The sequence below is a fragment of the Ursus arctos genome, unplaced genomic scaffold (genome assembly GCF_023065955.2).
Source record: "Ursus arctos isolate Adak ecotype North America unplaced genomic scaffold, UrsArc2.0 scaffold_7, whole genome shotgun sequence".
Taxonomy (NCBI): Eukaryota; Metazoa; Chordata; class Mammalia; order Carnivora; family Ursidae; genus Ursus; species Ursus arctos.
Window position 1 is genome coordinate 13,954,672 of NW_026623089.1, and position 21,639 is coordinate 13,976,310.

The 21,639-nt window shown below is 38.5% G+C and overlaps 2 protein-coding genes across 2 annotated transcripts in view; one reads left to right on the forward strand and one right to left on the reverse strand.

Moving 5' to 3' along the window:
- Positions 1 to 562, reverse strand: part of PNLIPRP3 (pancreatic lipase related protein 3) — a 35,112-nt gene extending 34,550 nt beyond the window's left edge. The window contains exon 1 of the mRNA XM_026493656.3: positions 343 to 562. Coding sequence (XP_026349441.2) covers positions 343 to 391 — 49 coding nt within the window. The 5' untranslated portion in view covers positions 392 to 562. The remainder of the gene's footprint in view (positions 1 to 342) is intronic.
- A 4,330-nt stretch (positions 563 to 4,892) lies between these two features.
- LOC113251634 (L-lactate dehydrogenase B chain-like) lies at positions 4,893 to 21,249 on the forward strand. The gene is given in 4 exon segments (XM_048218833.1): positions 4,893 to 4,935; positions 20,722 to 20,892; positions 20,895 to 20,918; positions 20,921 to 21,249. Coding segments are annotated over 4 exon segments (567 nt in total).
- Positions 21,250 to 21,639: the final 390 nt, after the last annotated feature.

Genomic DNA, 21,639 nt, shown 5'->3' on the forward strand with positions numbered 1-21,639 from the left:
CAGAAATATGAATGTATTTTTTCATTTACTGCCACATACCTATCTTAGAAATAAAGAAATTAAGACTGTAACAGATAAATTACTTGACCAAGTCCATAAGGCTAAGAAGTACAGAGCTGGGAGCCCAGGACAAGACCATCCAGCAACTTTTATATTATTAGAAATAGATGCTTATATACTCATCGGATTTAGTATTATTAAGTTGATGCATTTTCCTTAGATACTTTTATGACAAGTAAATCAAAGTACAAACAGTGACAGTATTTCAAAGCCCATGTCAATCACATTTTGGATGTGACTATACCCCCTATTTTTAAGGAACTAATAAATCATGAGTCTTACCTGTTGCTGTGCCGAAGAGTAAGAGTGAAGCAATCCAAAGTGCAAGCATCTAAGTTGATTTTAAAAATCACATCAACTCTTCTTGAAGGTTTATACTGATAAAGTCCCCTCACTAGAAAGTATTAAGCAAGTTTCTTCGAAGTGATACCATTCAACATTTAAATTCTGGGTCCAGAAGAGCATGGAGCTCACACCACCTTGAATCTCTATGCCCTGCAAAGTAATGTGCCATAGCCTACACTCCTAGCTCCACGTTAAGAGATTTAATTAGCAGGGTGTGCCTTCCATTAGGTGATTGGTAATTAAAACTTCTGAGGTTTTGCTGTTTCATCATTAGCAATATTTTGATTAAGCACAAACTGAGTCACTCTTGAAAGTTAGTTTAAGGCTTTGGGATGGTAGATAACAAACATTTAAAAGGCACAATTTTTCCAAATCAGGATTAGGCACTTTGAGTATTCTTTCCCTAACGCATTTCTGACTGCAAACATTTGCCTACTACGAACAGAACCTCCTAAAATATTATGACTTGAATAATGAACGTGGTTAATAATGGCTAATCTGCCCATTATAATGTGGCAATATAATGCAGCACTGTCATCTAGAGCCCGATCACCTGGGTCCAAATTCTGGCTTTGCCACTTATTAGCAGTGACCTCGGGCAGGTAAGCCTCAGCTGCACTTTTCCTCACTTGTAAAATGGGGATAATCATGGTTCCGACCTCATAGGGTCACTTAAGTGACTGAATTACTTATTATCTGAATAGCACCTAGTACATAGTACTATATTAAGAGTTAATTTTATTAGTTATTTTTCCACTATGTTCATGGGTAGGAGCACAAATTTATGCCCACATACAGCTACATACAAGCCTATGTCATGGTGCATAGTCTCCGTAATGACATTTAATGTAACGCAAAATGTCTTCACCTTGTTGGCTAAGACATTCACTTAAAGCGACTGAGTTCACAGATCTCCTCAGTCAGTTTCTTCATTTTTAAAGGTTCATAGAAGATGGCTGGAAGTATTTCTTGGTTTTTCTTAAGTTTTTCCTCTCACCATAATGACATTAAGATTTTCAAGTATTTATGAAGCATTCAGTCCTTTCATACAAATCTTGTTACATTATGAAAGGATCAGACAAAGAAGAGATTGTGACCAAGAGCAGTTACAAGTCTTGGGTGCTTTATTTGGTTGAAATATTTCCTGCATGTGCAGGAGTGCAGACACACAGGAGTTCGAGAATGGCCTCTTCAGCAGCACGGAGCTGCGTGCCTGGCACACTGAATGGCCAGGAGCTACGCCATGGAAAAGGCATGCTCTAGAAGCTTTGCCAGTTGCCACTGGTCATTTTTCCAATAATCCATGTTTTCAGCCACACATGCAGGATCTGCATGAATCTCAGAATCATCAGTAGAACCTTTCAGAAGACAACTCTTACTCATGTCTGCATCCCAAGGGACAAGCACAATGCCTGGAATTTAGCATGTGCTTAATGAACAGTTTTAAATGAAAAAAAAATACAAAGCTCTACAACAATAATATAGGGGCTTTTTCCAAACCGCGCTCTCTTCTGTGTTTTCACAGCACTTCTCAATGAATCTGCTACAGTACTCAGCATGTAATAGAATGGTTAGATATTTACCTGTTCGTCTCCTCCCCTAGACTGAACTGTTCCGAGACAGGACTGGTTTTTGCTGATCTCTGGGCCCCCAGGATCTAGCAACAGATCTCTCACAGCAGACACATGGTCAATATTTGTTGATAGAAAAAAGAAGTAGCATTAATTTTCACTGATCTCACATTATTTGAGGAAATTGTTACTCTAGAGAGAATATGATTCTTAGAGTAGAAGACGCATTATACTTTAACAATTATATTTAACGATCATCAGATACTGGGGACTCCATAGCGCTTGCTGAAATCATGGCCATTCTGCCTGAAAAAATGTCACACAGAGCAGTTAACAGTAGCTCTTAAAAGTTCATCATGAAATCAAAGCCCCACTTATATGTGCCAGCACACCAAAATGAGGAAAAACAGCAAAGCGGTTGAATTCTTGACTCAAGAATAGAGAATAATTTAATTAATTTTGTCCCTGACATGATAAATTATTTTTAGGATTTTGTACGGCACAGAACCTTTAAAGATGTCATGACAGATATTTCAATATTAATGTCAGAACCCTGAAGAATATGGCTGTAATTTAAAAAATCACTTTTTAGGCTATTTCTTAATGCATGACATTTTAAATTATCCAAGATTTCACAGAGGCCAGGATTTTGTCATGGCCATTTTGGTGAAGCAAAGAAAGAGTGAAGTACAAAGACAAACACCTACGTAATCTCAGCAAACCGGATACTTGCGTGGCTACTACATGCCAGGCAAATTCGAGTTTCTGGTGATACAGCCATGAATAAGAGAGAGTGAAGACTCTGCCCTCTTGAACAGAACAATGGGGAAGGCAGCCAGTAAACACAGTTAACAAGTAAATGACAGACTATGGGGAAAAGTGGTTTAAGCTCTATGGGGGAGAAAAAGAAAGCAGAGTAAAGCAGATGGGGGAATTTGGGATTTGATTGGAGGAGAGGTTTGCTATTAAGTTTGAATGGTCCAGAGAGGTCTCACTGAGAAGGTGATGTTTGAGCAAAGACTACTGGCGGAGGTGAGGGAGGTACCTACGTGACCCTCCAGAGAGAGGGACAGGTGCTCCCTCCCGTCTTTGAGGAAGAGCGAAAAGGTCAGTATGGCAGGAGCAGAGGAAGATGAGTAGGGGATGAAGTCACAGAGGCACTTGGGGGCCAGAGTGGGCAAGGCTTTATTGGTCATTATACCAACTTCAGCTTTTCCTCTCAGGAGAAAGGAAGCCATTGGAGGAGGGCTCTGAGCAGAGGAGACCTGGTCTGACTGTGGTTGTAACAGGGTCTTTCTGGCTGCTCTGCTGCCTAGAGACTGAAGTAGGGCGAGGACAGAAGAACTTTTTTTTCCCCTCCTTTCTGTTTTTTTTTTATTTTTGTAGTAAACTCTCTGGAGGTGGCTGGTGGGGGTTGTGGGGAGCTGGTGGGGAGAGGGCCCTCCTGGGGAGGGGGGTTGGGGGCGGGGTTATTGCTCTGAGCTCCCTGTCTCCAGGGGGCCGTGTGGGGAGGGTGTCAGGACTGGGGCTGGCACAAGGGGAGACACAGCTGCACAAACACACAGGTCACAGCATGGGGGGTGGCAGGCAGGAGAGGGTGGGCGCCATATTGCAGTTTGGGAGTGGGGCCAGCCTCCCCGCTAGGAGTGTATTTTAGTAATCCAGGTGAGAGATGATTGTGGTTCAGACCAAGAGGGTGCCAAGAGAGGTGGTGGGAAGTGGATCGGTTCAGGGTACAGTCTGAAGGTAGAGCCAGTAGTGTTTCTTTTCTTAACATGTCTATTCTTCAACTTATCTCGAGGGATGCAATAATATAAGAAGGTCCCCAGTGTGTTTTGCAGAGGTACAAAAATCTACTCCCTTTTTTTTCCTGCTTTATTCTTGAATAACATATTTTTTCTCATAAGTATCATCAAAGTAGTTCTTACGAAGTTTGAAAGGACAAAAATATTTTAATGAATTTATTTAGCTTGATTGGTTTAAGAAACGTATTTTTTCTGCAAATTTTTAGAAATGTGTTTCTAAAGCAGATGATGCTTCTGGAGTCTACCTCTGTAGTCAGGCTTTATTTGTATGCACATTTTGTAGTTATACACCGCGTATAGGCAGACATAAAACAAGCATCTCATGTGAAAGAATAACCTCTACCGAGGAAATATTGTAAACTATTACTTTGTGAACTATAGACTGTAATTAGATAGTCATCACATACTTGTTAAATTATACACAGTAAAAATATACATTCCATCAACACAATTCATTATAATTACAAGTTACTCTAGAAGGCTACTTGGAGTTTCCAAGTAGTACACTTTTCATAATAGTAACGTACTATATTAAGATGTGCATTAAAATTACACTTGAAAAATTAAAATTAAATTCTCCCACATTCAGGAAAGAAATTGGAACATATAGAAAGAAAATATCACTGTCAAAGAGGCAAGGGAAGGAGAGGTTAGGATTTATATCAGCAGTTCACGTATGAGACTTCAACACAGTTTGAAAAGGCCTCAATTCTGGAAGCAGACTCTCACAGAAGGAATACAGCAGTGTGGTGACTTCGAGTCTGGACTTCACAGCTGGATCTGGGTTCATGGCCAGCCAGGACCTCTTCAGCTGTGATTGCTGGCAACTTCACCTCTCTAAGCCTCAGATTCTCCGTGCACATTGGTTAAATAATTAAGTCCCATGATCTTACATCCACTAATTTTATTTTGAAATTTAGTAAGTTTGCCTTTTCTCCTTTATCTAACTATTCATTTCTTTCTTTCCCTCCCTCCCCCTAGCTTTATTAACTGACAAATAAAATTGTATATGTTTAAAGTGTACAATGTGATGATTTGCTCTACATACATTGTGGAATGATGACCACAATCAAGGGAGGTCAGGGTGTTCTTGGGAAGATGGGACGAGCACATGCGCATAAAGAGCTTGGCCTACACGAGGCACCCAGCACAAAGTAAGTGGCAGCTGTAACAACAATTGCTATCTTCTTAGCCAACCCAGTCTCCTGTTATGGGTGGGGTGGTATGTAATAAATGCTACTTGTCCAAACAAGCCCAGGAGAAAGGCAGGACTGGAAGGGAGGGTCATCCACGGGTAAGTCTTCCTTCCGTGGGTGCATAGTGACAACAGGGAAATCTGTATGTGGACAGCCTGTGTAATTACGAAGGAAATGTGGGCCCAATAGACATGAACTGCAGGGCGAGAGAGAGAGTCATGGAAAACAGGCTCATTAGGAGGCATGATGAAGTAGCTAGATATGGTGAGGAGAGGCATGATTTTGGGTGTGGATGGCAGGAAGAGAAACAAGCATGCCCAAGGACAGGGAACAGGAAGGTGACTTCTAGGTTAGAGAGAAGGGGGAGGAGACATGAGTTGCTTCAGCGGGGACTGAACGTGTTTCTGGGATGTTCTCGTTCCACGATCAACAGCATTCCTAACTTTGGTTGTTCTGTCATATGCTTCCACCCACCACCAGGAAAACCGGAACTTAAGTAGATTAGCGTATATCCAGCCAAACACATTTTTAAAAAAACGCAAATGCTCATCCATGAAAGAACCTACCACGAGTTTCTGGGCTCCCTACGAGTGAGACAGATGCTCTCAGGGCCTTGGCAGGGGGGCTGCAGCTGTTTCACCCTGCTAAGGTATTCAGATACCACCTGCCTACATCTCTTTCTGCTCTGGCTCCCCTTCCATCACCTTCCCCTTGCACGGGTGGTGCTGGAGTGGCTGTGGGCATTTCTGGGGCTTAAGGGAGATTTAGGGAAACATTCTGTAAGTGTCTGACTCTGCTGTTTGATGCTTGACTGCTGACAGCTTTCAAGCCTCACCCTAACTTCCTTCGTTTCTACCCCACATCTGCTAACCTGATAAGAAAGCCCGAGTCCTACCTTTTTTGGCATGAGTGGGACGTCCAAACAGGGGATCCCTCTCCCATGCCTGTGGGAGCCATAGCTTCAGCCCCGCCTTCTACGCACCATAAAATCCCCAAGCCAGTGTCCTCTCTCTGGTTGTTTTTAGACCAGCAGGTGCCTGCCCCACTTTCCCAGAGATGCACGAGGTAAGTAATATGAGCTCGTTTTGTTCTCATAAGTACCCTACGAGGTTGATATTTTATTCCAGTTTCTATTCAGGTAAGAAAGTTGAAGTTACAGAGGTTAAAAAAGTAAACCCCAAGATAATTATGAAAATTGAGCGAGGATTTGAATGCAGTAAAACCCCTAAACACCGCACTGTCTCCCAGCAGCCTCCTGAGTGGTCGATCCTCCCCATCCTCTCTGCTGTATTTATTTCTTCCTAGCTCTGGAAACACACATCTCATTTTCTAGGTCCCTGAAAAAACCTGTTTTCCTACCTATTTTTATGGATTCTCTGATTCCATTGCCAGTGGCTTTTTCAATTTTTTTTTCTTACTCTTCAAATACAATTATTCCCCAACATCCTTCTCCTTTCCTTACGCTGTAGATTCCTAGATATTTCCACCTGTGGCAAGAGCCTTCCCTCCTATGACTTCACCTTTTGTGTCTAGGTGAAAACTTCCCAGCATCCTCTTTCTGAAGTTTCTGGCTCCAGCAGTACCAACTGTCTTCTGGACCTTTCTAGCTGGGTGTTTTAAAGGAATCATAAAGTCATCCCATCCAAGTTCTAAGAAACTCTTTTCTCTGCAGAGCTCTTCCTCACATTACCTGTTCCTATCGTAGGAGCTGCTATTCTTTGAGTCATGAGTTGGAAACACCCACAGCATCTCTGACGCTCTCAAGGGCCCTCAAGAATATTGATTCTTCCTCTATGGTGTCTCCCTTGTTCATCTCCCGTGAGACTCACTGTCATGATCCCTGCTTAGGACTTGATCTTTTGCCTGAAATATTGCTCCTCTCTCCCCAGCCATGTATCCTAGACGTTATTTACAGAGCAACCATCTTGAATCATACCTCTGATCACATTCTCCCCAAATGTCTCTGTTGAATGAAGCTCAAACTATTTAACTTGGATAAAGGACCTTCTTGTCCTCTCCTCAATTCAGCTTTTGAGCCTCCAAGTCCACACCCCTCCACCCCCACTGCCCTTGCTGACTTGCTGAGGTCTTGGTTCCTGCTGGTTCTTTCACCTAGATGGCCCTCCCCCACCCTCTGTACACGCTAAACACTCCTCCTAATTCAAGGCCCAGTTCAAGCGGGACAGTCTCTTTCCTGAATATTTCTCCTGATTCCTCTCAGTCACATAAGATTTCTTGTTTCTAAATACCCACTTAACTTGTATTATTTTATTCTTCTTATAGCTTTCAATTTTATTACTCCGTTTTTAATTTTTTTCTTTTGTCTGTTCTCCCTTGATCCCCCTTCACCCATCTCTCCCACCCCCCACCCTCCACTCTCGTAACCACCCATCTGTTCTCTGTATCCATGAACTTTCTTTTTTTCTTAATTCCCCATATTAAAGAGATCATATGGTATTTGTCTTTGTCTGACTTATCTCACTTAAGCATAATGCCCACAAGGCCCTTCCATGTTGGTGCAAATGGTAAGGTTTCATTCTTTTTTATGGCTAAATAATACACCACTGCGTGTGTGCATGGGTGCATATACCAAAATTTCTTTATTCATTTATCTACTGATGCATACTTGGGTTGTTTCCATATCTTGATTATTGCAAAAAATGCAAATAATTATTTTTATCCCTCTTATAACTTAAAAATATCTCATCTATTTTCTCATCCCCAGTATTAAATTGTAATGAGCTACACTGTAATGTACTACATTCAAGGCCAAGGATATATATTTGAATGCTTGTTACGATACCCGATTAGTACAGTTTTTTTCCTAAAACACAAATCTGATCATTTTATTCCTCGGCTTTGTCAATGAAATAAAGTCCGAGCTCATCAGCATGTGATGCACGGCCTCCCTCACACCACCCCCTTGGGCTTCTCCCACCACCCCTCACTCTAAGTGCCCATCAAACAGAACCACTTACAGCACTGCCACAAGCTCTCTGTGCTACGTCTCTGCGTCTTCATTTAAGCTATTTTTGCATCACTATTCCCTTCCCTCCTCTAGGGGGTAAAATCCTAGACTTTCATCCAGATCCACCTCGGGTTAATTACCGACTCTGTGAAATCACCCTCAACCTTTAAACTGGACATTTTCACTTACTCTGGGCTCCCCCATACTTTAGACACATCTCTAATTCTGATGCTATTACATTATAATTCATGACATGTTGGACTGTCTCACCTGACCCCTCCTTGAAATTAAGGAAATCAATGCCTCATAGTCATCTTCATCTTCCTCAGTACCAGGTAAGGGGCCTGACACTTGGTGAACACTCAGTACCGCTAGAACAGATACTTGAGTAAATAAATGAGTGACAGAATGAAGGAAAGAAGTAGTCTAACTAAATATTGAATGGACTCATCTTGATTTTGCTAAACATATCAAAAGAATAGGATTCTTGTCGATGGTCCAAATTTCTATTATAGCCTTCAACAACTTATGGAAAGGAAGCAACTCTATGAATTTATCCATTCCATTCTTCATGTTTTCTAGTACATGTAGGCTTTAAAAAAAAAAATCAACTACGGGTCTGGTTTCCATCCTCTGAAATCTAAGGATCACTAATATGTATTGTTCTCTCTGATATAGGTAGATATATCTTAATACAACAAATGTATATATTCTCATGACAAATAATTCCAAGAATTCAACTTTGGTGCCGATGATCATTTATCTGTAATCGGGTTAAATCTTGATTATTTCATTAAATTGCTCAATATTATTTATTTATGCTTCCATATTTCCACAATGTCTAGTTGCTATCATAATGAATTTAAATTTTCTGAGGAAAAGATGACTTGGGGGTAACTTGAAGACAACTGGGTTTTCTCTTTTCACAAGAGACCCAGGATTTGGGCTATTATGGACAGAATGGCATCCTGCGATTTGAGTTTTATTGAATACATATCCTTAAGCTCCTTATGTGATAAATCACAAAACACGTTTTAACCAAAGCACTTATTTCCCTCTGGCAGTTTTATATTTAAGCTTTACATGACATTACACGATATAGAAAAGACAATTCAATTTGACATCTGAAAAGAGTTGTGTGAAAAAGCTCTCTGGACACAGAGGGATACACAGAAGTGAAGGTCCTGGTTTCTACTTCTGATATGGCCACTAGCTAGCTAGGATCTAGACCAATAGACACCTTTCTGAGTTTAAGTCCCTTGTTTATAAAATGAGGAAGATGAACTTTGTGATCTAAGGTCTTTTGCATCTCTAAAGCAATCTAAGCTTCGAATTTTAAGGAGCACATTCAGAGATCCTCAAGTAAGCCTGTCTTGTGAGGAAAAAAACAAAAACAAAACTTGACAAATTTGTCTTCCTCTCTCACAGTAATGCTTTGACCATAAAACCATCCTGAAGCATGATCATTTCTTGCCATCCATGCTGACTCAGTATTTATCATCGTCAGGTGGTGTGACTTTTGGCACCACCCAGAAAGGAGCTCTTGGGGCAGGATATCATTAAGTAATTTTAAGAATGAAGAATGAGTGACTTGAATTTCAACCAAAAAAACCCCCAAAGACTCAGTATGTCTTGATGAATAAAGGGATTGATTTAGGTTCAGTCAAACCTGAGACCTTGGAGGGGCATAAGGAAAATTAACACCATTGTTATTTTAAAAGAATAGAAACTGAAATCAGTATTTTTCCCCCATTATGGAAGAGGATGAGGGAAGCAGTAATAAGGAGCCGAATACTTTTAAGCTCCACAATAAGGATGAAGCCTCACCCTTGGGCTGGGTCTCCCAAGAAAGAAACAGGACGACCAGCTGACAGAGCAGAAGAGCTCAATTTAAGGAGGAATTTTCTAATAAGTAGAATGTCCCCGAGTAGGAATCCCTTAATTGATTACTTCAATAATATATTTGAGAAAGTTATTACAGGGAAAGCACTTGTTATCAACAGGATATTAGGTATTTAAATATTGAATCTGCCCTCAAGGAGACTATAGTCTAGTAGAAATCATATGACATGTACATAAAAAACCCTAAAACCAGATAGAAGGTAAAATTTATGAACTGAGTAGAAAAGTAATAAATTCAATGTCAGTGGCAATATTCAAGGAGAGGCTGCATGACTATTTGGGTGACGTAAGAGAGATTTATACATCCGGCAGGAAGTTAAACTACATGACCTTCAAGATCCTTTCCAACAAATGCTTTGTGGTTTTATTAGACTGTCACTATAGTAAGGATTTTTTTAAAAACAGGATTGTCTGATTTTCTGTTCCACTCACATCTCTGATGTTTTTCTTATAGAAATGTATCTCTATTGTATAGTATCTTTTTCCAGCTTTAGTTCTTAAAACAAACATTCTTAATTCATTTACTTAAAATATGTCTGAGAATTCAATCAGTTAGAAAAAGTCAATAGAGCATATTTAAAACTATTTCTAAAAGGCAAATACAAACATTTTTTCCAATATAATCATGAGGGACTTTTTTAAAGGAAAACTTAATTATTTTATATAATACAAACCAGAAGAAAATGGGACTTAAATAATAATCTTACATACATTTATAATTTCCATTCACTCTTCATTCTATTTTAGCTTTAAGATTAATTGTTCAGAATCTTATTTCACAGTCACTCAACTTTTATTGACTTCGATATTGACAGACTTGGTACAAGTTATAAAGCCTTATGTGGCGTGATATATAATTAAAATACTTTGTCTCATAACTTATATTAATGGGTACATGTCAGAGAATGCCGATTTGCCTCTGAGAAGAATGTAAACCCACATTAATTAATTTATTGTGGAAAAGCCTATCAGGGCCATTAACCACTCTGTCTTTGCCTTACATAGTGAAGCGCTAGCTGTTATAGGCTGTGGTTAGGGGCCCTGCAGGCTCAGCTTACTCTCTTCCTTATGACTTCTGTTAACAGTAAATTCATATTCAACTAGCCTACTGGTAAATTTTTCAAAATGTAGGGCCGTTGGATCTGGATCAAAGTAAAATTTTTTTTTTTAAAAGCATTAGTAAAAGAGTAATTTGATTTCAAAATGATTGTGGTAAGGAAGACTCTCACTGCTGTTCCTAAGTACTCATAATGGGTATGGTCCAACCATTTTTAGAGCGCTGAGTTATAAATAGTTAAGTAGCAGGATCTGGTGTGTTGTTTATAGGTCAAGATACACATACTCTGTTCTTATGCCTAAGGATGATAAGGCTCTAGCAACTAATTTAGTTACCCAGACTGATGAAAGGCTGCTATGTAAACTGGAAAGCAAATTTATTAATGTGTAGGAGAAAAACTCACTTTTGAAGAGAAAAGAAACTTTGGTGCCTCGCCATCTCCCACAGGCCAGGTCAATAATGTTGTTGCTTGGGGCGCCTGGGTGGCACAGCGGTTAAGCATCTGCCTTCGGCTCAGGGCGTGATCCCGGCGTTACAGGATCGAGCCCCACGTCAGGCTCCTCCACTATGAGCCTGCTTCTTCCTCTCCCACTCCCCCTGCTTGTGTTCTCTCTCTCGCTGGCTGTCTCTATCTCTGTCAAATAAATAAATAAAATCTTTAAAAAAAAATGTTGTTGCTTAGTGAGCACAACATCTGATCAAGGATGGGTAGTTGAATGATATTTATGGCTCCCATTACCCATCTAGAAAAGACCCGTGTGTCTATCTCCACAGTAACAATATCCTCGAGGCCCCTGGTTGGGATATTTTTCCCCTAGAGAGTGCTGGACACACTCTGACAAATTCTTGCTATTTGGGATCTCTGTTTATAGATACCATAAAGGTTATTTTCTTTAACATAGCCTTCCATCAAAGGATGAATGAACATCATATAGAGGCTTAGGCCAAGGTGGGGCGGTGGGTGGGGGGAGTTCATTCAAATGCCTCCAGGCGCCAGCCAGTCACAGAAACAAGTGAGGTTGATGAGACGTGAGAGAAGTGTCAGAAAATTATCAAATTTCTTTTATTTTTTCCTGAATATAGTATGAACAGGTATGTATGCTGTTTTTAGAGATATTTGAAATTTTAAAATAAAAAACATTGAAAAATAGAACTATTTCCTTACTTAAGTTCTCTTTCATAATTTGTTACTTCCGAACTTATCATGGAAACATAAGATATCACTGTCAGGCCATGTCAACCTAAACCACAAATCCTTCGATTGGGTGCAATAATTTGATTTACTCAGTTTCATGTGCAAAAATGGTAACGTTGGTGCTCCTTTACACGTACAGGCTGTCATTACACAGTGCTTGGGTATGGAGAGGTGTTTGTTCAGTTCTGGGATCCCCCTACCATTGTACTTAACTTTCAGTTACTGCTTTGCGTTCAATGGCTTCAGTTTGTAGCTCTTATTTTCATATTATCAATCTCAAAATATAAAGGTAAACTTTCTAATGTCTCAAAGTTACTTTATTTTCATAAAGTTTAAAATCGGAGAACCTTTTTGGAATTCCATTTTCAACTCCACAGCTTTGGTAATGTAGTTTGAGCCATGACTTTCATTTCAGGAGAGTGATTTCAGTGCAGGATAATGGGCCAGATTATTCCTTGCCAAATTAGTTTCTTAAAACAATTTCACTTCAAGTGAGCAAATTGAATCATACATTTGTGTAGCTGATGAATGTGGTGAATGTCTTTGCAGAGAACTATTCAAAATTGATAGGTTCTAGCATCAAAAGGCCAAGACTTTGATCCACTTTTCATTGTTAGAGATTGAGTGGCAAGTGACATAAAAGCATCCAAAAATATTGGCACTTGGCCACGTAAGTCCATGTACTGCAACACGCCACAATAGTATCCATCTAATTTATAAAAAGAAGCCCTGGGATATCCGGATTTTATGCTATGTAACATTATCCAGTTTGCAGGATTAATTACGGCACCTTCACGGTATGTGGCATTTTAAATTCCTTGGCACAAAGAAATTCCTAGAAAATGATGTAATCAGGAGACCTAAATTCTATGTCTTGGGGAATGTTCCCTTCCTAAATTTAAGTTTTCACATTAACACTGTCCATTGTAAGAGCTGAATCACACTGACTGATTTTGACCAACTGCCCTGCATTTTGCAAATTTCCTTACAGACAAAGATCAGTCATTTGCTGAGTCCAATCACAGCCTGTCATCTTCTGACACATAAGCATTCTTGTCAATATCACCAATTCAGTGTAGCTGATGATGTGACATTATTTAAATCTGTGCTCTCATCACCTGCAGTAAAAAATGCTGCAACCAATTTAACTTTTTTTATACAACTTTTCTGCAAGGACTAAGACATAACTTCAATATTCTGGTCAACAGTACTTCCAGTAAGACTTCAATTTACAAATGCTTGTCTCTGTGCAGAACACATAATTTCTGCTGTACTCTATGATGCTCTTTTACAAACCTGCCATCCTTTATAAAAGCTTTTGCTGTCTGGGTAATTTTTTCACTTAATATATAACTTCATTTGTAAGAGCATCAGATATTTTATTCATATTCAAAAACAATCATTGACATTTCAATCCTAGTCTCAGGTTAAGTTTTTCATTTTTCATCTTCTTCATATACCAGTCATAAATGTTATGATTTGTCTCATAATGGTTTCAGATAGTTTATTTCATATTTCACAACTTCTTAAGCTGTGGTTCTTTCAATAGGGACATCTTTTATTTGCATATTATATATGGGAGACTATTCTTCACTTCATCAAAGAAAGATGATCTTTTCCATTGAGTCTGAATCAAGCATCTTTCCCCCACATTTAGTGGAGAGAGGCATATAGAGAAACAATTCTTTATTCTAGAAGGAACAAACACAAGTGGCAACTGACATCAGCTTTTTAACATTAGAGAAGCAATAGGGAGTGATGGTGATTGTGGCTAATTAAAGATCAAATGTTCCATCTAAGGGAATAGTTGCTGCTGCTCCATATAAAAAAGGTAGCTAATTATCTTCATGCAAGAATGCAGATCTACTATTGCCAAAATTGTCTTTTTTAAAAGGAAAAGCTGCAAATGATTGGCTCAATTAAAAAAAAAAAAGGAAAGAAACTACAGGTCAGTAGGCTAGACAGAATAGGTCAGACGCTGAATCAGTCCCATAGGCAATCAGTATACGATTTCTGTAATAAAGTATTAAGATACTGTCATAGAATTTTACTTTTCTGAGATTATATCCACCACTGTGATTAGAATGCTATATGTTCCCCAACAACTCAAACATGCACAAAAAAATTTATAAACGTCAGCTCATAGTGTGAATCTCATATTTTTGTTATCCCAGCAGGTTCTTTCTACTGGTAGGGATGTCGATCACACGGACCTGCATCCCCTGCGTCCACCATCATTGAGAGGATGTCACTTGATGTCTACCTCCAAATGATGCTAACATGGAGAAAGAGATCAGAGCCAAAAACATGAAGAAAAGAGATACATAAATTGGTCATAATATCATTTGAACTGCTGAAGCCAGCCATTTCTAAAGCCAGAATTTTCCTTGGTCTTCCTAGTTACATGAACCAGTGTATTTTCTTTTTAGCAGAGGCTGGTTTAGGGTGGGTTCTGTAATAAGCAAATAGTCCTGACTCCGTCTGATTAGTACAGATAACTAATATTACTCATTATGTCTGAGTTGTTTGGCAAGCTATATGGTCCATATAATGCTAAATATTCTCCATTATAAAATACTATACTTACTTGTAATCTCTTATTTAACATCAATTTTATGTACCAGATTTGAAAAATGTTATCTGTGAAGGGCAAGATAGTAAATATTTTAAACATTTTGAGTCAAATGTACTCTGTCACAAGTAACTTAACTCTGTCTTTTTGGGCAAAATCAGCCATAAGTAGTCCATAAACAAATGAGCTTGGTTATGTTACAATAAAACTTTATTAACGTCACCAAAATGTGAATTTCATATAATTTTCACATGTCATGAAACATTACTCTTTTTTTTTAAATTTTTTTCAATCACTTAAAAATCATTCTTAGCTTGTGAGCCATGCTGGCCTGCAGGCTACGGATTATTAACCCTGTAGTAGATCATAACCTCCATAGGGGCAAGGAGGGAGCCTCAACATCATTGTGTCCCCAGCACTAAGGGGCAGTGCTCACAAGTAGCAACATATCCCTAAATACTGAATATGAGTAAAGGAATACTCAAGGAAGATCAAGATTATGGAAAATTCAGTTTTCACAAAAAACAGTAACACTAAGCATTTTGGAAACTTAGTAGAAATTATTAAAGATTGAAGGAACCCAATGAATGTCACCGCTTCTTCCCAGTTCTCTGGCCCCTTCTTTGCCCCTTCTCCTCATCTCTTTATACCATCCCTCCTGAATTGTCCCAGGAACCCCAACTTTTTCCTCCTTCTATTATGCAGACCAATGTCTTCTCTTTACAACTACTATCCCCAAACCTGCATACGGAAACCAATCAAAGTATTCAGATGAAAAGAGGGATCTACCCTACAGGTCAGGGAACCAACCTCCCAGTTCTATTAGTGACATCCTCAACAGCTCATTGGTCTCAGGCAATGTAAAAGCTGATTTTTTTCCACACATAAAATGGAAACAAGTATCACCTTTAGAACCAATTCCATTTTCTTGAAAGTTCCACATGAATTAGTAAGCATATGGGATATAAGTTTTTTAAATTCCTAAAAAAAATTTAACACATTATTGGTAAAGGTTTTAGAACTTTTTATGATGATGAATGTTTATGAGGAATGTTATCCTGCCTGCTTAACAAAGCAAATTTGTTTTAAAGGGGCCATCGTTGTAATGAAATTTCTCATCTTAAAAAAAATTAGGCTTTACAGGCTTTCTAAGAAGAAATATCAACTACAACCAGGATAACTTTCATACTATATTTTTTAACTGAGAATCTTGTATTCAACTGATTGCAAACTATTAATACATGAAAATGAAAAATGACAACATCTGCATTTTAATTGTATAAAAAAATAAAAGAACTCAGCCAGCCTAATCTCAAGAAAACAGGAAAATTACACCATTAGGCTGTTATGCTCTAGAGAAATGTGGATATTTCTAAACATCTTTTAAAATATTTTATTCTAGTGGAATCCTTTTCTCTTTCATTAACCTGGAGGATAAACTTAGACTTTTAGTTAAAGTAAGTATCAAATGAATAAAACAGCAGTGTATTATCAATATATAACACACTGATCTTAAATGATAGTATTTAAAATTTTTTAGTCTTTCATGCAATAATGAACAGGTCTCTTCACTTCAAAATCATCTTTAATGTGTTGCATAGCTACTGTTGCTAAGATTCTTTCTTTTTTCTTTTTCTTGAAAAAGAATATTATGTTACATAGCTTATGGGGTCCTCTTATCTTAACTTCTGCTATCATAACTACACAAAACTAAAAATCTACACAGACATATCTTTGTTTTAAATAAAGAATGACACATGGAAGTGGTTAGATTTTAAATTGTTTTAAATATTCACATTATCTTTTAAACCATCAATTCTCACAAATGAAGTTTGGGTTTCTAGTCCATACTATCCAGTTAATTTGTCCATTTTTGCACTTATATTTGTTTATGAAATATGAGAGAAAAATATAAAATAACTAATTCTAAGCAAATGTGACTCCATCATTTAAGAACAGGATAAAAACATCCGGTTGTTTTAACACTAAATGGAATTATAATTGCTCTCACTGGTTATATCCAACTCTACAAAATCAAGTGTGGACCTAGAATGGAACATTCTTTCTCCTTCTCTATTACTCTAGCAAATAATATCATTTTCCACAGCTGTCATTGAGGGACTTTTTCAAAAGAGATTTTATTCTCATTTTCCCCCCTTGTGGGGGTGGTATGGGGAAAAGGGCAGTAGAGGAAGGTAGGGAATTTAAACCAAGTCCTGCCAATTTTCAAAAAAATATAATGTGTTCTCACCAGCTCTCACTTATCACTCCTAATTAGTAAAAACCAAAGTTGTGCACAAGTTTATCTTTCCCATTACACTGTGAGTTCTTCAAGGGCAGAATCCTGTTTTGCTCATCTTTTTATCCCCAGCACCTAGCATGCATGGCACAAGAGAAGTAGGAAGAATTTAGTAAGAGTGCTGAAAGAATTAATGAATGGGTGAAAGGCCAATGGTTAAGATTCTATGTGTAGCCACCTCCATAAGTCCCTTTAAAAGATAAATGAAGACAACATCTCACTGGCTAGGATTGTAGCCCCCCAAAAGAGTAAGAGTAGTCATTGTTATTATTTTAAATATAGAAAATAATTGGAAGCCACTCAAAAATTTGCATTCATCTGTTGAGATCTGAAAGTTTGGGTTGGTTTATGATTGATCACAGGATAGTAGGGATGAAAGAAATACCACTGGATTAGATACTAACAAAAATTTTGCATGTCAAAGACCACTTTAATCAATTGTTAGAATTTTTGTTCCTTTTGAATTCCTGTGTTGCTTATGATAATATTTTAGAATGAGGCAGGGTGAGAATTGCTTTTCACCAAGTAAAGAGTTACATGGAAAAATTGGCTTATCTTCTATTTTCTGGAGACAAAGGTGAGATTCTGTTGAAAAGAAATAGGACAAGAAAAAACAAAATTAACTAACTCATTCTCAGTATTCCTGGTCTCCATCCTGTTACTCAAATAGATCTTTTGTTTTCAAAACAAACACTTTGGGACATACTGATGAGTTTGACATTGATCAGTATATGTCCCAAGATTTCCTTGATGGTTTTCCTTTGCATAAAAGAAACAGATGTCCCTGGGCAGTTTATGGAATCTGCTCATGTATTTGAATAAGGCCTTTCATCATTACTGCTTCATTTAGAGTAATAACACTGATTATTACAGCCACAACATCTGACATTGCTCAGAGATTATACCTTCAAAAAAAGAATCAAGAACTATGTTGCTTATGGCAAAGACCAGTATATCTATTTCACCATTAAAATTTTTTGCATTTCATAAACGACATAGGACAAAAATCTAATGTGGAATTACCAATAAAATCTTCCCAAGTTAATTTCTGACTGAACTCAGCCCAATTAAAATCCCCAGCCAGTGAGACCACATAACCAAACACCACAATAAGTAAAGTAACATAACCTGATACTAATGTTGTCCATATTACCCAGGCAGAAAGCTGTTGCCCACAGTGTCAACAGAATTCAGGAAATACGTGCATCAGCATGCATGTGTCGGAATGCAAGGAGACAAGCCAAATCTGGCTTTGACTATATAGTATCTAGAGCTTTATCTGACAAATTCAAAGATAGAGTGTGTACATCACAGGAAGTGCAACTTCCAGTTAACCTGACCTTAATGAAGACTTGTAATGTTATAATAAAGTCTATAACTGGATGTGAATATTCATGTCTTCTCGACTATAAAAGGTTCTTACTCAGAGTCAACGCTAGGGCCTAGGCTTCAGGGCAGGGAAACATTAACAGTAGCCCTTAGAAATGGCTATGACTTGGTGATGTCCACTGGAATTCTTGGGAGTCAATCAACAGTGAATAATTCCTCACATGGTCTGTTGCACTGATAAGCACTGTTTCTGGCACAGTTAGAGACAGTGCAGAGAAGGGCGACAGCAATCCAGACAGGGGGACGGCTTACAAAAATGTCTTGGGAAAGAAGTGATTCACACCATTAAAAATCCAGGTACAGTAAACTGATAATATGGCCTCAGTATTACTAATTTCCTAAAATATAACCTGGGAGTTTACAGAAAGAAACTGTGTAATTCTATCTGGATTCTGACATCACACCAATTTACTTAAAAACTAAAATATGGGGAGTGCCTGGCTGGCTTAGTTGGTTAAGCACTTGCCTTTGGCTCAAGTCATGATCCCAGAGTCCTGGGATCAAACCCCGCATCAGGCTCCCTGCTCAGCGGGGAGTCTGCTTCTCCTTCCCCCTTTGCCCCTCTCCCCTCTGGTGCGTTCTCTTTCTCTTTCTCTCAAATAAATCAACAAAATCTTAAAAAAAAAAAAAAAAAGCAACCTAGACTGTGTATCTTTTGTTTTAAAGGGGTAAAACAAAAAACAATTAAAGAAAAAAAAAGGGGGGGATATCACACTAGTGAGACAACCCCAGTAGGCTCTACCAAGTCCCTACAAAAAGGTTTCAAACCTAAAGCCACAGGAGCATTTTGAGAGGCCGCCAATGATCCATCGAATAAGAACCTAAGCACCCATATTTAGTGCTTACAAGGCACTCAGTTTTTACCATATTTTTGTTCAATAAATGTGAATTACTGCGGAATTATTTTATAGCCCACTAGAAAAATGTTCCATGATATTAAATTCACCAGCACAGAGATGCTTTCTGGAATATCAAGCAGGTACCAAGTTCTGAATTTGTGCTAGAACAAAACAAACACAAACCACAATTTTTTTGGCTGCACATTAAGAAATCAGACGGTGCAGAGGGAGTACATGTGCATGCTTAAGGGACAATGTCCTCCAAATAAAGGAAGCCCTTGATCCTATCTCAGAGTCAAGAAGTTCTAGAATTATGTCTGCAATTATGTCTATATAATTTACATTGATTACAAGCTGGTTTCTGGGCTACAAGGAGGAAGCCTGGTGGGAGTAGGAAATGGGTGGTTAGATAAATAGGACTTGAACTTTCTGACAGGAATTGCAAGGAGAACCTCAACCTTATTCACATGGAGTCAGGTGTCTGTGCCTTGACAGAGAAGAGGTATCCAGAAGAGAACCCCAGGCTCAGGGATATGTCCCTTAGTGGCCAGGACAGTGGCCGGTGATTTTGGGGGTTTTGTTTGTTTGTTTTTCCAAATAGAAAGGATACCAGGAAGGCTATATGAGAACCCAGCACTGGAGATTTACAAGGGTGGAAAAAACTCAGCTGACAGAAATACATCAGTATCCTCCACACTTCCCCAATTTGCACAACAGCCTATAGAGGAGTGCAATCCAAAGGTAGAAAAAATAAAATAATTATCTTTGGCTTAAAGCCACCAGCAACAAAACAGACCTTGATGCCACAATTATAGTTACTTGCATCTATAGACAGATCACTAGACAGGGTTAGTTTCTGACTCAGAGTCTGAGTGAATGAATCAGTTTGTCTTGGTTGGTATTAGGCAGTCTATGAACAAAGGGGTTATTTGAACTGCCCTCATGGTTGCCCCCAGCGAATGGTCAGGTGGAAAGAACGATGTAGATAACAAAGATTATCACACTGAAGAAGATTGCCATTAAGACTCACTGGGCTCCGTATCACGTGTCCCATATTAAAAATCAGAGCCTGTCCAGTGAAGACAAGGGGATGGTGTCCCCACCTGGCTTCAGCTGTCTCTGAGTAAACTCTGGGAATTCACGACACAATCCTAAAGGCTGCTTTACCTGTTGTACCGTACATTTCATTTTTTTAACAAGTCATTTTTTTAAACAAGTGGGTCTTTGTAGAAAACTGTGGGGTTACCAGGGTTGTTTTCTGCCATGGGTATTGAGGAATCCGACTTTGAAATACACAGTACAGTGTGCTTATGGGCCAACAGCTCTGGAATGACCAACTGGAAAATGTTTTCCCCAAAGAACTAAATGATACCAGAATCATTAAAGTATTTCTCAGCCTTACTTGCATATTCAGTTTAGCTGAATTATTCCGAGAGATTTAAAATCTTGGCATTAGTTTTGGTTTGCTTATTCATTTTGTTTATTCAGCACTTTTTCTCTCTTTAAAAATATTTAAAATTGAGGTATATTTTGTGAGATTGGAAGTGGGTGTAATATGGATTCTGCTAGATTTTGCTATCTTATGGCTGAAAAACTAGGCATTCATCCCACCAGCTGCCATGGATGGATTTTGAGAAAACATGGCAATTCAAGTGTGGCTGTGTGGAGTGGAGTGAATGTGGCAGGCGTTTCTTTCCGGAACTGAATTCAGAAATGGGAACAATGACAGTGAAAATTGGAAGGAAGTGCCTAAGATGGCAGATGAAAGTGCCTATGAAGTCGTCAAGCTAAAAGGATATACCAACTGGGCTATTGGATTAAGTGTGGCTGATCTCATTGAATCCTTGTTGAAAAATCTATACAGGATTCATCCAGCGTCAACAATGGTGAAGGGAATGCATGGCATTGAGAACAAAATTTTCCCGAGGCTTCTGTGTATCCTGAACACCCAGGGATTAACCAGTGTTATCAACCAGAAGCTGAAGGATAATGAAGTTGCTCAGCCAGAAGTTACCTTGTGGGACATCCAGAAAGACCGAAAACACCTGTGACTTTTGGCTTTTAGGCTGTAGAAATTCAAAATTACAGTGTGATTGACTGTGAGCCTTTCGTTTCTCATCCATATACATGGATCACAGTTTGCTTTTCTCTTCCTAAATACGTGAATCTGGGCTCACAGAATCGAAGCTACATGTGGTTTAATGCTTGCAGCATGAGACCTCAACAAATAAAATTAACTATAATAAAAATATGAATAAATTGAGGTATATTTAACATTCAGTAAAATATATAGGTCTTTGGTATTCAATGAGTTTTTTTTAAATTGTGGTGAAGTATAAGTAATATACAATTTACCATTTTAAACATTTTTAAGTACAGTTCAGTGGCATTAAATACATTCACACTGTTATGCAGCCATCACCCCCATCCACCCAAAGAAC